Here is a 22500-nt window from a genome sequence, read left to right as displayed (position 1 = left end):
CTTGAGAGCTTTATCTTGTGAATTTTGGTGCACTGTCTGCATGGCAATTTGAGATAAAGAATAAATAAATGAATATATAGAGATTACACAACGTCATCGAGTGAGGGACCGAAAAATATTGAAACTCGAGGATGATTTTTTTGTGGTATCAACCGAGACCGTAGGTCGAGGTTGATACCACACAAAAAAATCATCCGAGAGTTTCAATATTTTTTGGTCCCTCACAAGATGACGTTTGTGTAATTTGTGTATACAATGATAAATTGATTGTATACAATGATCAATCTCTATACCTTCCTGTCACTGGAAGCAGCAACACTTGAAAGCATAAGTTCCCTTGACAAACGTCATTTATGATTGGCGTCATCTATGAATGACGTCACTGTCTAGACAAGACAAGTGCCGGTATCGGCAAACCTTGTCGCGGCAAAGGGCTATGACCCGTGCCTTGATACCATTGAGATCATAGGAGATGCACAGCAGTGCCGATACCAGGTTTCTTTAGCTTCACTTTAAAATGATATCAGAACGATAGTTATTCACTTGAAAGTGAACACAGGAGAGTTGTATACAATAATGTATTCTTGCTTTACTTTTTATGTTGTGCTGTTGTGTTAAAAAGGCAGATCCCCTTTGGACTCATGCATGCACAGTTTTCTTCATTTTGTCTGCATACACAGTGAAATACGCAAAAAAGAACAAGAGTGCAATGAAGAAAACTAACAAAGACGGCATCCAATATGGCGGCGCGAAGAGAGTATGAGCGGAGTTGTGCCCCTTAGGGCTAAAGCTAGCCGATCCATTTGATAACGTCACGCCGAGTAAGAAGAATGAATTGGACCTATATATCATTATCTTACGGGAGCATTCATGACAAAAGTAAAGAGAATAATGTCTAGTTGACATGAGATATACATTTACATTATTTACAAGCCTGAGAAGGCATGTCACAAAATGGTACCCGGCTCTGAAAATAACCAACATATATATATATATATCATACCTACTCTATAACCACTTTCACATCATCCTAAACATGCACACTCGTTTTAAAATTTCATTTCTATAGTACCCTATGTATGCTTTGAGATCAGATATTGCCAGTATATAGTTATTACAGTGTGACCACCGCCCCCACCTCCGCCCTCTCCTTAACCCTTGGTTCTCTGCTCAATGTCCTTGTTGATTCCAGGCCAGAAGACAGATTCTCTAGCTCCAAGTCGCGTCTTCTCGATGCCTTGGTGACCATAATGAAGTTGTTCCATGATGTCTTCCCGTTGTGATTCTGGGATGAGCAGGCGTTGTCCTTTCAGGATGAGCCCGTCTTCAATAGATAACTCGTCTCTGAAATGCCAAAAAGTTCTGATGGCTGGTGGTACTTCCTGGAGAGTGTCTGGCAATCTCACCCCCGAGGTATGTCTGCGTGTGTATTTGCATGGGTAAAACCAACTGGTATTCCATAATTGTAAACCATGTGGTTGTTTTATGTGATGTCCATGTATATATATATATATATACATATAACAAAATCAAGGAAAAGAAAAGCCAAACAAAGAATGTCAAGTGGCAGCCCTATATATATATTGTAAAATATCAGAACAATGATTAAAAAAAGAAGGAAAAAAAAGGTCATTTCAAGGCACACAAATATTGCTTAAACTAATTCCTCTCTCTCTCTCTCTCTCTCTCTCTCTCTCTCTCTCTCTCTCTCTCTCTCTCTCTCTCTCTCTCTCTCTCTCTCTCTCTCTCTCTCTCTCTTCTATTGTCTGTGTCAGCGACAAGAACTGTGAATCGTTCAAAAGAAGTAACAATTGTTAAGTCCCTGCTGGCTGAGGATAGAGCATGTATCTTTGCCGTTGCAGCGAATTGTTGCAACACACGGCTCCCTGTTTGTACACCACCCCCTTCCCCTTCCGGGCCTTAAAACTGGTTACAGAATACAATGATAACAGCGAGCAATTAGTGGTGAACGATTTGGCCAACCGTTATCTCCCTCTTGGGATCTGACAGTCAACGAAGCGCTTGTTTAAACACGGGAGCCATGACAATAATTAATTGTGGAAGTAGTTCTTCGTTCTCTCTGAAATCCATGCGTTCTTGAAGTGCTTTTGGGAGTAATCCGATAAGCAGCCCGTTTCTATCAGGACACACACGCTAGCAAGCTGGTCGCTTGGTGGGCAAGTGCCGAGCAAGAACGTCTGGGAAAAAATTCGTGCTCGCTAGCCGAGAGTCAAATACGACTGGATAACAACGAAAGCGTCGCTAGTGAACAACCAAATGGAATTGTGACCTATGCAGCTTGCCGCCATATAATATTGTTTTCGCCGTGCATCTCTATCACGTTGTCTCACAAACTCAGTATTCGTCTTTTTGACAGAGAGCAGAATGAGTACCCTGAAAACGCCTTCCACTAACTTCACTCGCAAAAACCTAGCCATCTTGCCGATAAGAAACGCGGTTCAGGTCTGCTGTCGTCAACACTCCAATCTCGCTAAAAGCCGAAGAATTAGGAGTGGGAGCAGCCTTCAACACATCCGAAGCTGGCTGCTGGACTAAATGACATAGATCGCGTGAAAGAGAACGTAGCACCATCACTCGTTGTGGACGCATCATCGCAAACGCTGGATGTTACTGTGCTGGACCTGTGTGCATGAACGTTTGCTGTGTCACTGGACGACACAATAGGCAAGTATTACTTGTAAATCTATAAGGATTGATTGTCTTTGAACAGGTAGAACTTGGACATTTAAGATGATGCATTGAAGCGCGAGCGCGCGCTCTCAAACACACACACTCGCGCTCACGTACAAACGAATGCACGCACGCTCGCTCGCGCACGCAAACACGCACGCAAGCACGAACGCACACACCCCTAAACACGCACACACACACACACACACACTCACGCACATTCACACTCACGCACATTCACACACACACACACACACACACACACACACGCACGCGCACACACACACACACACACACACACACACGTTTACGAATTCATGAAACCATACGTACGCAGACAAAAACCATTTGCATGACATATTTAACGATCTGTAGACCAGGTTGCGTTTATGAAATGATAGAGGAAGATATCACAACATGTTACATCTTCCTCAGAGCAAAGATGGAAGCCAAAGCCAAAGAAGAATTTCACTACTTCATCAGCAGCAGCACGGCGCATGGACTCAATCGCATCTTTGACGCAAAGCACGCCGTACTACGCAGGTAACGTGCAATGGCTTCTGTCCTTGATACTTATTCGCAATGTTCTCTTGTAACTTTTGTCAGGTGTGTTAAAACCCACACAGTGACATTTTTAAGGAATTCTCTTCTTCTTCTTCTTCGTTCATGGGTTAGACTCCCACGTTCACTCTGTCCTCACCAAATGTGTAGACGATCAAGAATTTCGAGACAAACACTACAATGCGGAAACGCTGAAGGTTTTATTCCGGGATGTTACCCCGGACACGATTTTTTACTTTTTAAAAGAGTGGGTTAAGGGTGGAGATTTTTCCGATCTCCCAGGTCAACGTATGTGCATACCTGCTAGTGCCTTATCCCCCTTCGTGTGTACACGCAAGCACAAGACCAAGTGCGCACGGAAAAGATCCTGTAATCCATGTCAGAGTTCGGTGGGTTATAGAAACACGAAAATACCAAGCATGCATCCTCCGAAAGCGGTGTATGGCTGCCTAAATGGCGGGGTAAAAACGGTCATAACGTAAACCCCCACTCGTGCAAAAAACCCGAGTGTACGTGGGAGTTTCAGACCATGAACGCAGAAGAAGAAGATACTCCATTCAACCTACGTTTTTCTGAATCTTGGCATGTCATCATATGTGACCCTCCACCACGGAATGAGTCGCATGTCACCTTTGCATGATTTTCATAGTTTTACATTTTCCTAAAGAGTTGTGTATGCTCTATCCAGTGGTGAAAACCGTTTTAAAAAAGAGCGAAAACTGTTTGAGTTATAAGCCTGTGACTAAGGTGACCCTCACACTGTTACCAGACACTCCCCGGACCCCGCGAAAAAAAATTTCACACGTCAGTTACGGGCTTTCAATCCCGAAGGCTATTTCCGAGTAGCTACGAACGTAAACAGAAGTTCCGATGTGTTCGGATGCTTATCGATTTGAGTTGTCGTTCGTGTCTCGCTGACCCAGTACACGGTAGCGCTGGAATGAGTGCAATCTCAGCTACGAACTTTGCCGATTGCAATCTAGAAATGATCGTCACTGCTGCAGGGTCAATGTGTGAATTAATAGGATAGAGCGAAAAGAATTGCACTCAGCACTCGCTCAATCCATGCTGAGGCTCATAAACTCCCAGCCTGCAGAACATCATACAGACAGCAGTCTTTCTTTCCTCGCACCATTGGCGAATGGAACGCCCTCCCACCACAGGCAGTATCATCAGCCTCGGTGGAAGCCTTCAAAACCCAGATCTAGACACCAAGCACTGCAGCAGAAGACCTCTTGTACACCAGAGTTCCCATTTATTTGCCAGAAACACATTCACAGATACTTCAATATGTTGTTACTGGACTCCGAGTGCCTTTTTAGTTTCTACAAAATAATAGCACTGATGATCTAACGAGTAACGTGATCATGTTCAGTTAGATCTAAGTTGTAACAGTGTACAGTCAGAATCACCAGCATCAGCGTGTGCCAGTATGCATGCGGTTTGTGGCTCCCATACGCGTGCATGCTTTTTAATTAGAGGGTGTATTTTTCTTTCCTTCAAAACATCCAAAATATCCGTATTAGATGTTGTCGTTGAACATGTGTTGCACACAGCAAACATTTTGAAATCTCCGAAGCTGCTTGAAAAGATAACGCAGAGATCTGTACAGTATCTCTGGATGACGCAAGGATAGTGTTCGACTCGGCTCTTTGACTTGGTAAACATCGGAACTTCCGATTACGTTCGTAGTTACTCGGAACCAGCCTTCGGGATTGAAAGCCCGCAACTGACGTGTGAAAAAATTTTTCGCCTCCCCGGACTTATATTAAGCCTAGCGCAGAACCGCGCGAGGTGACATGCGACTCATTTCGTGGTGGAGGGTCACATATTTAAAATTCTGTATCATAAAGTCTGTGTGATTGATTTCTCTCAGTTTTTCACACTTGTTTCAATAGATTCTGAAATTGTCAAAGACAAACTATTAGCGAAGTCGATCGTCAAGGGTCAATCGCTGTCGGATGTCATTAGTTGAGCCCAAAGTCTACATTCCGAAAACGTCACAAATTCTTTTTACCGAAATCTCGATGCCAAAGCTTCGTCAAGTCAGTTTCTCGAAGTAAACTTCGCCAAATTGATTCAAGGCCTTGAGGCCTTAAGATAGCATTCTCGTACGTTACCTTACGTGCTTGCGGTTGGTAATTCGAATAAGCTGTCCTCAGATCTCGAAGCTTCAATATTTCCAGAGAGAAAATCATCCTTATTACATTGTATAAACTTATCCATAAACTTTGTTCCATTGGTTTTTTCTTAGATGCCTGTGGGCTGTGTGCGTGGTGACGGCAGTCACGGTGTTGGTGTTAATGATGTACGGCTCCTACCTTGACATCAGTAGTCTCCCTTTCAAGACCGTCTCCACCGTCAAGATGACGTCACCCCTCCCCTTCCCAGCAGTGACCATTTGCAACATGAACCCCCTGGATACGACAAAACTCACGCCTTTCCAGCTTAAAGCCTACAACTCATATTTTGAAACGGGCGCTGGCAGCACCCCTGGGAGTGATGGTGATGGCAACCTAACCGTAGAAAGCACCATAGTCGCCGGCCTGATACCAGATCACATTTCTTCCCCCTTGTTCAACAGTGAGGATTTTGTTTCTCTCTGTGTGTGTGTGTGTGTGTGTGTGTGTGTGTGTGTGTGTGTGTGTGTGTGTGTGTGTGTGTGTGTGTGTGTGTGCGTGTGTGTGCGGGTGTGTGTATGTGTGTGCGTGTGTGTGCGGGTGTGTGTATGTGTGTGTGTGTGTTAGTGTGTGTGTGTGCGTGCGTGCGTGCGTGCGTTTGTGTATCTGTTCGTGTGTGTGTGTGTGTGTGTGTGTGTGTGTGTGTGTGTGTGTGTGTGTGTGTGTGTGTGTGTGTGCAGGGCTCCCCACGGACGTCCCGCCTAGAGGGTCCCGGGACTCCCCCCCCTTTCAATTTGAAGAGGGTCCATGGACCCCCGTTGCAGAATTTTAGATGTTTTCAAGGGTCCAAAAGCCAAAAAACTCCCGGTTTTCTTATAAAACATTGTGGTCAATGCACAGTGTGTTGTGTACAATAGCTGACGATTAAGCAATCGGAAAAAAGTATGTACGGTCCACACTATAAAGAAATTTAGTTCGTCCCAGGACCCGCTCTTTTAAAGTTTAGTGCGTCCCGGGACCCCCTCTAGAAATTTCTAGTACGTGTTTTCGGCTTCTAGTGCGTATAGGACGCAGGGACGCTCACTCTGGTGGGGCCTGGTGTGTGCGTGCGCATGCGAATTAAAATATAATTACCAGATCGAAGATTTTTTTTCTTTTTTTTTCTTCTTTTTGATCTCAGTTGCATGCAGGCTGCTTCAACCCTTTCTTTTGTGTTGTTGTTGTTGTTGTTGTTGTTGTTGTTGTTGTTGTTGTTGTTGTTGTTGTTGTTGTTGTTGGCGGGGAGCATCTTTCTTCATTGATCTTTTTTTTCCTGCTTTTTATATTAAGGTTTCTACTTTAAATATACCTATATCATTAACAATACTATATCTAAATGTATTTTAAACAACTTTTCTATATAACAATTCCCTCTCAAAAATGCATACAATATCCAGAAGGGAACCATATCTATAAATACGAACACACATTTTGGCTATCACAATCAGATAATTCACATAACTTATTAGTGCCTTGGAACGTCCTTTGCGGTAATTTTAATAATCATATTATATTTACAATTCACTTTATCCTGAACGCATTTCCAAATGGATATAATTTTCGGGCAAAAATTAACAAAAATGTTCAATATAATCAATTTCGTTCTCACAATAAGTACAACAATTACTCGAGGAAATGCCTATTTTATACAATAACATATTTGTGGGGTAGATATTGTGCAATATTTTCCATTGTAACATTCGCAATCGTGTTTCAGTGGTTACTTTGTTTACCATTAACCACTGCTCTTTTCCCGGCCTGAAATCAAATTTATTTTCCTAAAATTTAACTATAACCGGCTCCACATATTTTTCCTTTATAATTAATTTGCGAAATTGACAAGGCTTACTCAGATTCTTTAAACCGTTGAATCCACATACATTTCCATTTGCAGAGCGTAGTGTTGCTGCTTTAACTGCTGTACAAATCACCCTATATTCAAAGAATCTTGTGGGCTTACATCCAACCTTCTGCTGCATAACATTAAAGGGCAAAAACTCATTACCAACAGATACATCCTTTACTCGAAACACGTATCACTTAATAACATTTCTCCACCTACTGCTCTCTGAATCATGTCCTTATTTTTCAACCAACAAATTAAAATTTGTTTCCAAAATACATTTTTAATTAATCCCAATCCTTTAAAAAATGTTACCGTGGTGTTAGATTGGAAGCAACACAACCTTTCACCAAGCTATCGGTATGTGTTTCCATCTTTCCTGCTTTTCGTTCAATAAATTTGCCGCCCAGGACAACATTATTGATTTTTACGAATAAATTTCTCCGCATTATATCCCCACATATATAATGTGTTTCTGTACATGCTTTGGATGACGTCAATTGCTTAGTTGAGATGGCACTGTGGTGACCGATTTTTTAATTCATAATCATTAAAATCGGGCTCACAAAGCCATTTATTCAGATTTGAAAGAAGCGTTGAGTTGTTCGGACATCACAATACCTGGAAAATGTCCCCCTCAGTACAGAGATTCGCATTTGTGAGTTGTTTTGTCAAAATCTTAAACTCGATTCAAATTTCATTTAAAAAATGAGGTATGATCAGTTACAGTACTGACAACACTTATGTAACCGTGTGCCAATCTACTTTCCTCTTTCGTACTGAACTCAAACACTAAAGCAGACGACACAAGTTATATTACCCAGGTTCTTTTATTCCATACGATGAAATGGGGAAAATGTGGGATAACGGGGGTTTATCTTCAAATACAACTTTCACTGTATAGGACTAAACAACTTCAAAAAAACAACAATATTCTCACTCTTCATTCTAAAGCTACATTCTTCCCCTAAAGATACCCTTTAAAACACACCAAATCCTTTCCCCAAACTACACTCTACTCTAAATCCTCACTCTCAACTTTAATCCAAAAAACCCACAATGAAACTCTAATTTAAAACAAACGAAATCTAAAAAAACAACCTAAAAAACAATTCTTTAAAAAAAAACAAATCTACAAAAACTCTAACAAAATCTGACCAAAATCTCTCCACTAAATCTAACTACTCTTCACTAACAAAACCTAGTCTATAAAAACAAATCTACGACCCACTAAAAAAAAGAAAAAGACCTAACTAAACCAGAACAGACCTAACTAAAAAGAACCCCTCTAGAAAGAAAGACCTAACTAAACCCCGTCGCACACTCGGCCATCCTGTAAACACAGAATGCACGCCGTAAGCATACGTAAACAAATCAACAATTTCAACTACCACAAGCTAACTCGTTGAACAACAAAACACATCATTCCTATCAAATAACATGCCTACAATACCGTTTTCTCAAACGACGGTCTTCTAAAGCATTCACACACAAAAATCTTCCCAACCATTCCAACTCACAAAACAATCTACTTGAACATTCAAATAAATCCTCCCCCCAAGCAGCATACTATCCTTTTCACCGCCTACCCATTTACAGAAAGAAAATTGTTTTAACCTACCAGCAAAAGAATCCTCACATTCCGGAAAGATTTTTGGCCGTGACAGACATGTCACACAACGGCATTGAAAACACGCCGCACCAAATACACGTCTTTTTCCCTCAAAGATTCCAAGCAAAAGCACAGTTTTAGCGTTCACATCCTGTGCACCGGTGTCACAAGATTAACCCATTCAACTCGAGGGGTGTCAGGCAGCCCCACTTTCTTTAGTTAGTGCCTAACGTCACCTTCAACTATTCAACTTTACATCGCGGCGGAGGGAAAAAGGGAGATGGAACAAAGCCACCTGTCAATTGTTTCTTGTTCACAAAAACATTAATCACAAAATTTACTCCAGAGGCTTGTACAAAAAAAACAATCGTTTTACCTATGCAAATTTTAGAATCGGCTATTCCGCGAGACCAATTCAATAGAAATGAAACTCAGTCTCGGAAACCTTAATGGATCCCCGATAGTATAGAGGTACCACGAGTTCACACGGATGCACCAGAGTGCATGTGTACCGTAACTGTCGTTCCCAAGCTCACACTTATATGGCTCTTCTTCTTCTTTTGTTCTTCGTTTCAGTGTTGGTTATTGTGCGGCTGTTCGGTCTTAGCGATGTTTATCGATCTTCAGCGTAATTTATTGGGATAGCATATTTATCGCCTATTGTTATTTTTCTTCGCAGCAACAGAAAAAGCGTCTCCTCTCAATGGCGACCTATTTGAATCAGCCAGGATTGAGGTCGGCGAATTCTTCACCTCGTGTGGATACGGAAGTGACAAAGAAAGAGATAAAGTGGACTGCAGCGCCATCTTTAGTCCCATCACTCTCACATTCGACAGGTGAGATCTAAATTTAGAGCAAATTTGAAAAAAGTGTGTGTGTGTGTGTGTGTGTGTGTGTGTGTGTGTGTGTGTATGTATGTGTGTGTGTGTTTGTGTGTGTGTGTGTTTGTGTGTGTGTGTATGTATGTGTGTGTGTAGGTGGTTTTACCGACAAATGGGGACGATTGTCACTGGAGAGCAGTCAAATGGGGACGCTTCCGACAAACGGGGACGTCCCCATTTGTCGGCCCGTGCGACCCCATTTGACTGGATTTGAGCAGATTGAGCGACCCCATTTGACTGCTTCCTAGCATCCCTGTGGACAAACGGACTGGATTTTCACACAGATTCATACACATATTTTAGCTCTGCACTTTTTGGTCTGCTCAACTAAACGATGTGATTTTTATCATGTGACTTCAAATGACTTTACAGTAACTGCTTTCATCAGAATTCAGTTTCTATTCAAATGCAGTTAAACTAAAACATTTATTTGAATTAAAAAAAAAAAAAAAAGTTATTGCATTTAATATATTTTATTCAGAATATTTTGAAAGAGTTCTGATTATTTGATCACGGTTTTTTTTGTATTAAAACAAAAACAAACACAGAAACATATACATTCCTGTAAAAAAAAAAAATGATTACAATTATTTTGTTATGAGATTTATTTTAGGTTAATTCGAAGTGTTGTGTCTTTGTCATTTGTTGGTTTGTGCAGTGCAGTTGTTTTGTCAGTTATTCTTCTCTTCATTTGTTCTATCGTCTTTCTTCTTCTTTTTTGTGTGTGTATTTTTGTGTTTTTGTGCCTGAAGAAGACCCTTAGGTCGAAACGTCGCTGTTATTCGTTCCGTGTTCGTCATTTTAACGTGAGTACATTGCTTTTTGGTCTCTTTATTGTTCCCTCTCACGTCCAGTCGCCATTGTTTAATACATGTTTTAATGTGTTTTGTATAATCCGGAAGCAGGAGTTTAAAACCTATGTATTCTTCTTCTTCTGCGTTCGATGTTTAAAACCTATGTATATATTAAGGGAAAAGTCTGGGTTGTGGCACTCGATCACTAGGTGGGGCACTGCCCTTCGCTCCCTGTTACCCGAGTTCCAATCCTCGTGGTAAGGCGTCCGCCCCGTGATCGGGAGGTCGTGGGTTCGAACCCCGGCCGGGTCATACCTAAGACTTTAAAATTGGCAATCTAGTGGCTGCTCCGCCTGGCGTCTGGCATTATGGGGTTAGTGCTAGGACTGGTTGGTCAGGTGTCAGAATAATGTGACTGGGTGAGACATGAAGCCTGTGCTGCGACTTCTGTCTTGTGTGTGGCGCACGTTATATGTCAAAAGCAGCACCGCCCTGATATGGCCCTTCGTGGTCGGCTGGGCGTTAAGCAAACAAACAAACAAACCCGAGTGCCAACAACAATAGGATGAGCATCAGAAGCGAAGATAAAGAGGGAATTTTTTTCTCTGCGCGCGCGCCAGCAAGCAGGATGTCTCAGAACTGAAGCGGTAATAGTATGATCTAATTACAGGCGATGGGTTTATGGGTCACGTGATTATATATATGAAGTCTTCTATCGCGCGCGTATCTCCAGACTCGGACTCAAGGCGCAGGAATCTATTTATGCCGTGTGAGATGGAATTTTTTACACAATACATCATGCATTCACATCGACCAGCAGATCGCAGCCATTTCGGCGCATATCCTACTTTTCACGGCCTATTATTCCAAGTCACACGGGTATTTTGGTGGACATTGTTTTATCTATGCCTATACAATTTTGCCAGGAAAGACCCTTTTGTCAATCGTGGGATCTTTAACGTGCACACCCCAATGTAGTGTACACGAAGGGACCTCGGTTTTTCGTCTCATCCGAAAGACTAGCACTTGAACCCACCACCTAGGTTAGGAAAGGGGGGAGAAAATTGCTAACGCCCTGACCCAGGGTCGAACTCGCAACCTCTCGCTTCCGAGCGCAAGTGCGTTACCACTCGGCCACCCAGTCCACGTGATGTGGGGGCGGAGCCAAACATTGGTTGATACTTACTGTGTTGACATTAGTTCATTGGCCCCGCCCCAACATCATATGACTTACTAATCCATGGGCTATCATTGGTTCATGTTTTTGGCGCTAAACTATCTGACAGGCAAAGAACTATTTTGATGTGACACGTTATTACTTGGTGCAAATACGCGCAGTGTTTAAAACCACTTGGCGGACAGAACTGTGCATTCTCACAATTCGACACTTACTACATCCATAATAACCACACCGTTGATCAATCGCTGAGAAATGGCACAAATGACAGTTGGGGAAAACATTCAGAAGTTGGAATGATCTTACTGAACGGCTGGCAGACTTTTCCAGAAAGAACGATTTGGTGTACGTGGTCAAATACAGTCGTGCTGTTCAACTTGCGAACAAGAATTCAAAACAGCCCTTTCCAGACGAACTGAAGTATGCATACGCAAAACTTGTGTGCAAGTACTCAGGAAAAGGACGACTCACAGGCCGAGGTGCGAAGAGGAGCAATGGGTAAGCGGATTAATATTTAGTTGCTATACTTCTTATGCGTTCTTGTCACAGATAGTAACTCGTATGAATGTTTAATTTTAATATTTTTTTTATTTTTTTTTTAGGTTTACAATGTTTCAACATTCATTCCAGTATCAACTGACATTTTAACGAGTGCGGAAAGTCTGTCTGTCTGTCTGTCTGTCTGTCTGTCTGTCTGTCTGTCTGTCTCTCTGTCTCTCTCTCTCTCTCTCTCTCTCTCTCTCTCTCTCTCTCTCTCTCTCTCTGCGCGCACTTCTTCTTCTTCTTCTTTGTCGGACAGATTTTTCACACAAATGACCAGGAAACCAGATTACGTAAGCCGTGTCAGCTGTACCCTTTGTAAAAGTCAGCGTAGCTCGAGAACGGCATTGAAATATTTTCGGTGTTCTTTACCTTGCCCAAGAAGCAGAGCATAAGAGTATACGTCACACACTCGAGTCAAGGACGTCGTAAAATGGCCCTCGGTCAAGTTTTCACCGAGAACCATTTTATGATGTCCTTAACAATTATGTGTTAGTCGGCTTAGAATATGCGCGCAGGTTTCAAAGTTTTGATCCATTCGATTATCTCAACAGACATCCTTTGATTGTAAAGTTGAATGCGGGCACATGATGGTTGAAAATACTTAACTTGAAAGTTTCCCGCTGTGGTAGATTTTTATGGTGGTTGTCACACAGGCAGCGACGGCTTTACTGGTCGGACCCAGTTGTGCGTTACCTCGCTTTTGCCTTTAATGACTGACTGACTGGCTGACTTTGGGGATTAACGTCCTCTGAGGTAACTAGGATCTATTTGGGAACATTTACCGTGATACTGTAAGAGGAGCAAGAAAAGAAAAGAAAAATGATGATGATGATGATGATGATGATGATGATGATGATGATGATGATGATGATGATGATGATGATGATGATGATGATGATGATGATGATGATAGAAAGAGAGAAAGAAAGAGAATAGTGAGAGAGAGGGGAGAGAGAGAAAAAGAGAGAGGGGGAGAGAGAGGGAGAGAGGGAGAGAGAGAGAGGGGGAGAGAGAGAGAGAGGAGAGAGAGAGAGAGAGAGAGAGAGAGAGAGAGAGAGAGAGAGAGAGAGAGAGAGAGAGAGAGAGAGAGAGAGAGAGAGATATTTAGAACCGACTCCAGACGATGGGAAATGCTGTAAAGATACATTTGACGTAAAGCGAGTGACGCAATTTCACTAGATTTTTTCGAACTTTGATCATTTAGATTCCAAGTGAGCGGGTCGGCATTGCACACTCAGAGGATGGGCGGTGCTTTGCTATTCCGTGAAGCACCCACCGACAAAACTAACTTTTCTGTACTTTTTTTTTTAGATAAAGAGAGTATTATCTCGCAGCATTTGAAGTGTCATTCTTTAGAATAAATCACGTTGGTATTGTTGATTTAAATTTGTACTTTGTCTTGTCAATGTTTTGCTTGATAAACAAAAAGGGTCCCTGCTTGAACGTTATAACATTTAGAGGGTCACCTAGAATCCGTCCTGATTGGTCAAAAAGCCATATGAGGCACTGAACTGGTACTAAAATAAAATAATGTGCTGACAAATTTAAGCTTCTTTTTTAATACAGTAACAGGATAGATTTCTCCCCCGAAAACTACAGAAAATTGGCCATTTTGACCTCCATAATGTAACATCTTACAAGTAAGTGTAGTTGGACCTGTCTTTAACGACAGTTTGAAACGAGTTGTTATCGCAATTAAAGAAAGCCGCCGTTGGCTACTCGGGTGGTGTCTTATCGCTTTCAAGAGTATGTCAAGAGGTGTGTATGGGGTGCGCTCAAGCGCAGAAGACAACGTGATTGCATTCGGCTAACTCAGAGCCGTCCCGCCCGCCTGGTACGTTTAGCAGTCGGTATAACGAGATGGTAGTGTATGAATTTTATTTATTGGTGATGTAGAGATAGTACAATGTCATTAAAAAAAAAAAATTCAAAACAAACATGAGTTTAAAGGTTGTGAAAGACAGGTTGTGAACGTTAGTTTGACCGAAACTGGCAGCCGCAAACACATAATAACAAACAATCAATATTATGATAGATTCTGGATAAATAATGTATTATAATGTGCATCTTGTAGGTGATTGTGCTTTTAATAATTTTCAGATTTGTTTTCCCTGTTAATGCTGATGCCACAGTACTAGTTGATTTTTATAGGGAGAAAATGGTTTTGTTTTAAAATGTTCATTATGTACATTGCTTTGTAATTTTGTTAACACATTAATTTTGTGAAACGCCCAGAACCATGTCAGGATTTGCAATACATAACAAAACTTTATTATTGTTTTATCTTTTTATATTTAGTCAAGTTTTGACTAAATATTTTAACATCGAGGGGGAATCGAAACGAGGGTCGTGGTGTATGTGCGTGTGTGCATGTGTGTGTGTGTGTAGAGCGATTCAGACTAAACTACTGGACCGATCTTTATGAAATTTGACATGAGAGTTCCTGGGTATGAAATCCCCGAACGTTTTTTTCATTTTTTTGATAAATGTCTTTGATGACGTCATATCCGGCTTTTCGTGAAAGTTGAGGCGGCACTGTCACGCCCTCATTTTTCAACCAAATTGGTTCAAATTTTGGTCAAGTAATCTTCGACAAAGCCCGGACTTCGGTATTGCATTTCAGCTTGGTGGCTTAAAAATTAATTAATGACTTTGGTCATTAAAAATCGGAAAATTGTAAAAAAAAAAAAATGTATAAAACGATCCAAATTAACGTTCATCTTATTCTCCATCATTTGCTGATTCCAAAAACATATAAATATGTTATATTCGGATTAAAAACAAGCTCTGAAAAATAAATATATAAAAATTATTATCAAAATTAAATTGTCCAAATCAAATTAAAAATACTTTCATCTTATTCCTTGTCGGTTCCTGATTCCAAAAACATATAGATATGATATGTTTGGATTAAAAACACGCTCAGAAAGTTAAAACAAAGAGAGGTACAGAAAAGCGTGCTATCTTTCTTAGCGCAACTACTACCCCGCTCTTCTTGTCAATTTCACTGCCTTTGCCATGAGCGGTGGACTGACGATGCTACGAGTATACGGTCTTGCTGAAAAATGGCATTGCGTTTAGTTTCATTCTGTGAGTTCGACAGCTACTTGACTAAATATTGTATTTTCGCCTTACGCGACTTGTTTATGATTACTATTACCATTATCAGTATATAAGAGGGACCACGGTTATACCCAAACTGCAATTTAAACAAAATTAATGTTGAAGAATTAAAAAATACATCGAACACATTTCACGCTTTGATTTAACTTATGTTTCCAGCTCGTCACAGACACAGCCTAAGTGCGAAGGCCTGTCTTGAAGCAGAAACGCTTTTGGTGTTCTAGTCGCTTCACACTTTAAGTCAAGTGTCATTCAGTCCGTCTCTCACAATATCACACCTATCCGCGAAAATAGGCAATAGGCCATGATGGGCCATATGTCAGGGAACAGAAGTAGCTCGCTGACTGTCTGATTTTTTCCCCGAGATTTTATTGCCTCTCTGGGCCATAAGATGTGGACTACCTTGGGATGGGACAATAAAGTAATGAGAGAGAAAAATCTAATATATTCCTTGACTTTGGGGTAGCGCGACTCTGTTGCAGCTAACTTTCATGTGGGAGAAATAGGCCCTGTCGGAGAACAGAAGTAGCTCGCTGAGTGTCTGATTTTTTCCGAGCTTTTATTACCTCTCTGGGCCATACGATGTGGACTACCTTGTGGTTTGTTTGTTGTTTGTTACGTGTAAGGATTACCCACATGACAAGCAAACAATACATAATTCGTTTGATCTTATCGAGGTTATCGTTCCGAATAAGTTGTTGTATATACTGTAAACATTCCACTTTTAAACACATTTTTAAAACACCTGTTGTGAACACTGAATGAATTACTCTTTTACAAAAATAACACATGAATAACACACACTAAATAATGTTTACCATTTGTGCTACTTTTACCAGTTGAATTAAACAAACTTCACCAACAAAGTATTGCGACAAATTACGCACCCGAATTAAGGCATTAATTCCCATGTCATTTTGTTCAATTTGTCTATGCTACTACCCGTAGTACATGTAGTATGTAGTCAAAATAGTCGGAAAGTTTCAAAGCAAACTAACAAGTCCTTGCTGACATACAGCGCTTTTTCGCATAATGCCCCTCGTAATTAACGCAAAAAACTCCCGTTTTTGACCGCACATACGATCGACACCTGCATCAGAAGGAATAGCATAGAACACAAAATATGCGAGCGTGTGAATCCGTGATTTGTAAAAATGTAAAACAATCGCCCCGCGATTTACAAATCACGTAAATGCGCCGGATATTTTCTTGTCATCTCCAAAGTCAAGGGATCTATTAAATGTTTTCAATAAGGAATCAGAAAGGCCATATACATTCCGCTCCGCGCATATCTATTAAAATCCTTCGGCAACAAATTATTGCGACAAATTACGCACCCAAATTAAGGCATTAATTCCTATGTCATTTCGTTCAATTTGTCTATGTACTACCCGTAGTAGCTTACATGTAGTATGTAGGCAAAATATTCGGAAAGTTTCAAAGCAAACTAACAAGTCCTTGCTGACATACAGCGCTTTTTGGCATAATGCCCTTAGTAACTGACGCAAAAACTCCTGTTTTTGATCGTAAATGCGATCGACACCTGCATCAGAAGGAATCCCGTCGCGATATAACCTTCGTGGTTGAAAACGACGTTAAACACCAAATAAAGAAAGAATCAGAAGGAATAGCATAGAAGACGTAATATGCGAGCGTGTTAACCCGTGATTCGTAAAAATTTAAAACAATCGCCCCGCGATTTACAAATCACGTAAATACGCCCGATATTTTCTTGTCATCTCCAAATTAAGTCAAGGGATCTATTAAATGTTTTGATTCTTATTTCATTACTTTTTTGTCCCATCGCTGGGATATTCGGGTCAATTCCCCCCAATGGAAGGCTAGCAGGAACAAAGTCGCGCTTCCTCCAAATCAGGGGATCTATCAGATGTTTTTATATTTAGTCAAGTTTTGACTAAATATTTTAACATCGAGGGGGAATCGAAACGAGGGTCGTGGTGTATGTGCGTGCGTGCGTGTGTGTGTGTGTGTGTGTGTGTGTGTGTGTAGAGCGATTCAGACTAAACTACTGGACCGATCTTTATGAAATTTGACATGAGAGTTCCTGGGTATGAAATCCCCGAACGTTTTTTTCATTTTTTTGATAAATGTCTTTGATGACGTCATATCCGGCTTTTCGTGAAAGTTGAGGCGGCACTGTCACGCCCTCATTTTTCAACCAAATTGGTTCAAATTTTGGTCAAGTAATCTTCGACGAAGCCCGGGGTTCGGTATTGCATTTCAGCTTGGTGGCTTAAAAATTAATTAATGACTTTGGTCATTAAAAATCGGAAAATTGTAAAAAATAAATAAAATTTTATAAAACGATCCAAATTTACGTTTATCTTATTCTCCATCATTTGCTGATTCCAAAAACATATAAATATGTTATATTCGGATTAAAAACAAGCTCTGAAAATTAAATATATAAAAATTATTATCAAAATTAAATTGTCCAAATCAATTTAAAAACACTTTCATCTTATTCCTTGTCGGTTCCTGATTCCAAAAACATATAGATATGATATGTTTGGATTAAAAACACGCTCAGAAAGTTAAAACAAAGAGAGGTACAGAAAAGCGTGCTATCCTTCTTAGTGCAACTACTACCCCGCTCTTCTTGTCAATTTCACTGCCTTTGCCATGAGCGGTGGACTGACGATGCTACGAGTATACGGTCTTGCTGAAAAATGGCATTGCGTTCAGTTTCATTCTGTGAGTTCGACAGCTACTTGACTAAATATTGTATATTCGCCTTACGCGACTTGTTTCTTCTTTACTTCATTGTCCAATCACTGGGAAATTCGGGGCGTTTCCTCCCTGTGGAAAGCTAGCAGCAACAGAGACACGCTACCTCAAAGTCAAGGGATATATTAGATTGTTGTTTTTCATTACTTTATTGTCTATTCGCTGGGAAATTCGGGTCGCTTCCTCCCAGTGAAAAGCTATCAGCAACCGAGTCGCACTACCCCAAAGTCAAGGGATATATTAGATTTTTTTTCTCTCATTACTTTATTGTCCCATCGCTGGGAAATTCGGGCGCTTCCTCGCAGAGAAAAGCTAGCAGCAACAAAGTCGCGATACCCCGAAGTCAAGGGATCTATAAGATGTTTTTGTCATTAATGTATTTTCCCGTCGCTGGGAAATTCGGGTCGCATTCTCCCAGAAGAAAGCTAGTAGCAACAGAGTTGCGCTACCCCAAAGTCAAGGGATCAATTAGATTTATTTAATTCTTTTCATTATTTTATTGTCCCATCGCTCAAAAATTCGGATTTGTTTTCTTTATGCTAAAAATCGTAATATTTTATCTATCGAGTCCAAACCACCCCCACCACCCAGCGTGGACGGCTTCACTGTGTCACAATGTGGATGCAAAGAAAGACAAAAATATCTACTGAAAGAGCACACGCCGACGACGAGCAATATCTAGTAAAACTGCAGACGGGTCACCTGCAGACTCAGCCGTGTGTGTATGTGTGTGTGTGTGTAATCCAGCAGCGTGCTTACAACAACAACAACAACAACAAACACAAAAAACACCTAATAAAAAATGTTTAAAAAAACCCACAATAAATACCGGTTAAGCGATATGAAACAAATCAGTCAATCTGTTGCTCGAAACAAAAATATCAACACTAAAAACCAGCCATATATGACGTAATGTGAGTAGTTTTGACAGCATCGCTGATCACCTACCTTAATTCTGTTTTCACATATTAATGTTTAAAACAAACATAAACTTTGAAAATAATTCTCTGAGAATGTTAGGACAGTTCCACTCATCTTGAACTCAGGTCAAAAGGAGTTCAGGTCATTCTCTCCCTGACAGGATGCCTTGAGATTCCTTGTCTGGCAAGGAAACCGATTTGTGTGTGTGTGTGTGCATATTTAGAGTTTTTTGTAATGTATTATTGATATAAGCAGATTCGCGATCGTCGATAATGATTTTTCATGGTGTTTTGTCATTTTAAAATTACGAAGGAATTGAAATGTAAGACAGTTTCAAGCGAGCTATTTTTCGCGGCTGTATTTACTGTGCAAACAATTCTAAATATGACAAAAGTGTCACGTGATAATCAACCGTTTGGTTTCGGCGCTCACTGGAGCAGACGATTTTTTCTGTAACCAGTTGACAGAGATGAAACCATATATTACGGTCTCCTTCCGGCAGCAGTCCCAAAATTTCGACTTGTTTTGACCTTAGAACGATGTCTTTATCATAACTGTGAAGAACAGAACGGAGATCACTGTCGAAGTCGGCCAATCTGCAATCATTTTCGTCTCGCGAACACTGATCTCAAATTTAGATCAGTGCTCGCGAAAAACATATGGGAGATAACTCTGTATTCTTTTTTTTTTTATATAGATTCGCGTAGGACTGTAGCGTCCGGTCAGAGAGACAACTGGCAATAGCCGTGGAGCGATGCTTATCAGAATGAGTTCCACTGAGTCCATCATAATCAAATATAGTGCCGAAAAATTAAAGCTTCTTTTTTTAATACAATAACAGGATAGATTGTTCCAAAAAAACTACAGAAAATTGGCCATTTTGACCTCCATAATGTAACATCTTAAAAGTAAGTGTAGTTGGACCTGTCTTTAACGACAGTTTGAAACTGTCTACCCGAGTTGTTATCGCAATTAAAGAAAGCCGCCGTTGGCTACTCGGGTGGTGTCTTATCGCTTTCAAGAGTATGTCAAGAGTATGTCAAGAGGTGTGTATGGGGTGCACTCAAGCGCAGAAGACAACGTGATTGCATTCGGCTAACTGAGAGCCGTCCCGTCCGTCTGATACGTTTAGCAGTCGGTATAGCGAGATGGTAGTGTATGAATGTTATGTATTGGTGATGTAGAGATAGTACAATGTAATTAAAAAAAATAAATTTAAAACAAACATGATTTTAAAGGTTGTGAAAGACAGGTTGTGAACGTTAGTTTGGGCCGAAACTGGCAGCCGCAGTCCGTTTAGACATGTGATCGCAGTTGACAAGTAAGCAATATCTTAAAACATGTCGCGTAGACGAAATTAATACATTCAGTCAACCCTTCGAACTCACATTATGAAAGACAATACGAAGACAAAACTCAATACCTGTGTCGATTTCATACCTGACGGCGACCGCTATCGCGTTCACGCCACAGAAAGCCAGTATAGCGCAGTAGTGTAAAGCGCTTCTTATGAAATTGTGCTTTTTCTATTGTATATTTTTTTCGAGCTTGTTTTAATCCAAACAGGACATTAAACGTTGTATGTATTTTTGACCAAAATAGGACATTTTACACAGATCGAAACAGTCAGTGTTCCTCCGAGACCGCACTAGCGGTCGAGGTGAACGACTGTCGAGATATATGTGTAAATTGTCATATTTTGGTAAAAAAAATACAAATAAAATGTATGTATCTGGGTAGAATTTCTTGTAGTTTTTATGATTGAACGCACACAAACATGCACTATTTTGTAGTCTCGGCTGGCCGCCTAAACAGACGTTTTGTCGGCCTCTGACGTCACATAGCTCAAAGAAGGGAAATCCAGTGTTCAATCGATACACATAGATTTGTTTATGGAATCAGAAAATGATCAAGAATAAGATTACATCTTTTTGGATCGATTCATCACATTTTATTTTTAAATACAATTTTCTGACTTTTAATGGCCAAACTCAAAAAATAATTTGCAAGCTTTAATCCTGAAATGCAATCCTGTTGTCCGGATTTTGTCGAAAGTTACTTTTACAGAATTTTAATCAAATGAATCCAAATATGAGGGTGTGACAGTGCCACCAAAACTTGTACAAAATGCCAGATATTACGTCATCAAAGAAACGTATCCTCCAGTAGTCCAGTAGTTTTCTCTGAATGGCTCTACACATACATACACACAGACCCACAGACCCACAGACACGTACTACGTAGGCCCTACACCACAACCCTAGTCACGATTCCCCATCTAAGTTAAAACATTTAGTCAAAACTTTACAATATGTTAAAAAATATATATATATATATATTTCGTGTGGTCGTTATAGACAAAGTGGTGGACAAGCTTTCATTGGACAGGTTTGATTGCACGATCGGACTAAAGATTCAAACACACCGATTGGCTTCAAGGGAGCCCGGGTAGCTCAGGTTGTGGACTTGTGATCCTAGGGTCGCGGGTTCGAATCTCGGCCGGGGCCCAGATATGTCATAATGATATACTACAACAACAAAAGTTCATGGAAAGATAGAAACGCTTACTTGCGTTGCAACTTTCAAAACATTTAAGAGTAATTCGCAGTCGGCTGCAGGTCGAACATCATGGAAAATTACATATGAAAATCCGGACGAAGAAGTAAACTTTACCAAAACATTATTGCGAGAAATGTCGCGACAAAACTGCCGGTTGTTGTTATTTTTCTACCTCAAATGCACTCGACATCTGCATGAGTAGGAATAGCATAGAACACAAAATACGCATGCTAACTTAACAAGACAACATGTTCTAGGTAGATAATGTTTGACTTTCTTCTCTCATGTAAAAGTTGTATATCATCTATATTGTTGTATCATAACAGAATTCAGACGTTCAAACGATTTCTGAAACAGACGTGTGCTGCCTGCTACATATATCATTAAACAAATCAAGCCAGTGATGTTGAGAAGAAAAAATATCGACAACCAACTATACCACAACGACAACAATCGATAATTTTGCGCACAAAACAAAAAAACTTTCGGGAAATAGAAGTCAAGTAAGCTGATCAACTGAAAGAAGAATGAATCTGAATACACATATTTTTTCTTCTTTACCCCTGTCTCCACCCCCTGACCTTGGTTCGGCGCGTCGTTAACAGATACTATGATTTGACACGATCGTTACCTCACAGACGACACGACTCGCCGCGTCTACCCTCTCCCTGTGTGCTTCTGTAGCGGCATGTATAGGATGAACAAATATTAATTAATTTATTTTTGTTGTTGAGCAACGGTTTTTACGAACACATAGTGTTAAATAAAACCTTGAAAGAAAAATGATTGTTGTGTATGTCATGAACGCGCACAAGTTCCTATCACGCTCTTCTGGCGGCTCCGTTCCACAAGGGCAACAATTTTTTTCTGCCAACGATTTATGCATGA

The 22500-nt window shown here is 40.5% G+C and overlaps 1 protein-coding gene across 1 annotated transcript in view; it reads left to right on the top strand.

Annotated features, from left to right (window-relative positions):
- The first annotated feature begins 3130 nt into the window (after window positions 1–3130).
- LOC138969454 (acid-sensing ion channel 4-A-like) overlaps window positions 3131–22500 on the top strand; it is a 55449-nt gene continuing 36079 nt past the window's right edge. The window contains exons 1-3 of the mRNA XM_070342240.1: window positions 3131–3234; window positions 5507–5835; window positions 9546–9702. Of these exons, the coding sequence (XP_070198341.1) occupies window positions 3134–3234; window positions 5507–5835; window positions 9546–9702 (587 nt within the window). The 5' untranslated portion in view covers window positions 3131–3133. The remainder of the gene's footprint in view (window positions 3235–5506; window positions 5836–9545; window positions 9703–22500) is intronic.

The sequence above is a fragment of the Littorina saxatilis genome, linkage group LG6 (genome assembly GCF_037325665.1).
Source record: "Littorina saxatilis isolate snail1 linkage group LG6, US_GU_Lsax_2.0, whole genome shotgun sequence".
In the NCBI taxonomy this organism is placed as follows: Eukaryota; Metazoa; Mollusca; class Gastropoda; order Littorinimorpha; family Littorinidae; genus Littorina; species Littorina saxatilis.
Note: the sequence above shows the minus strand (reverse complement) of the source record. Positions and strands in the feature narration are given on the sequence as shown.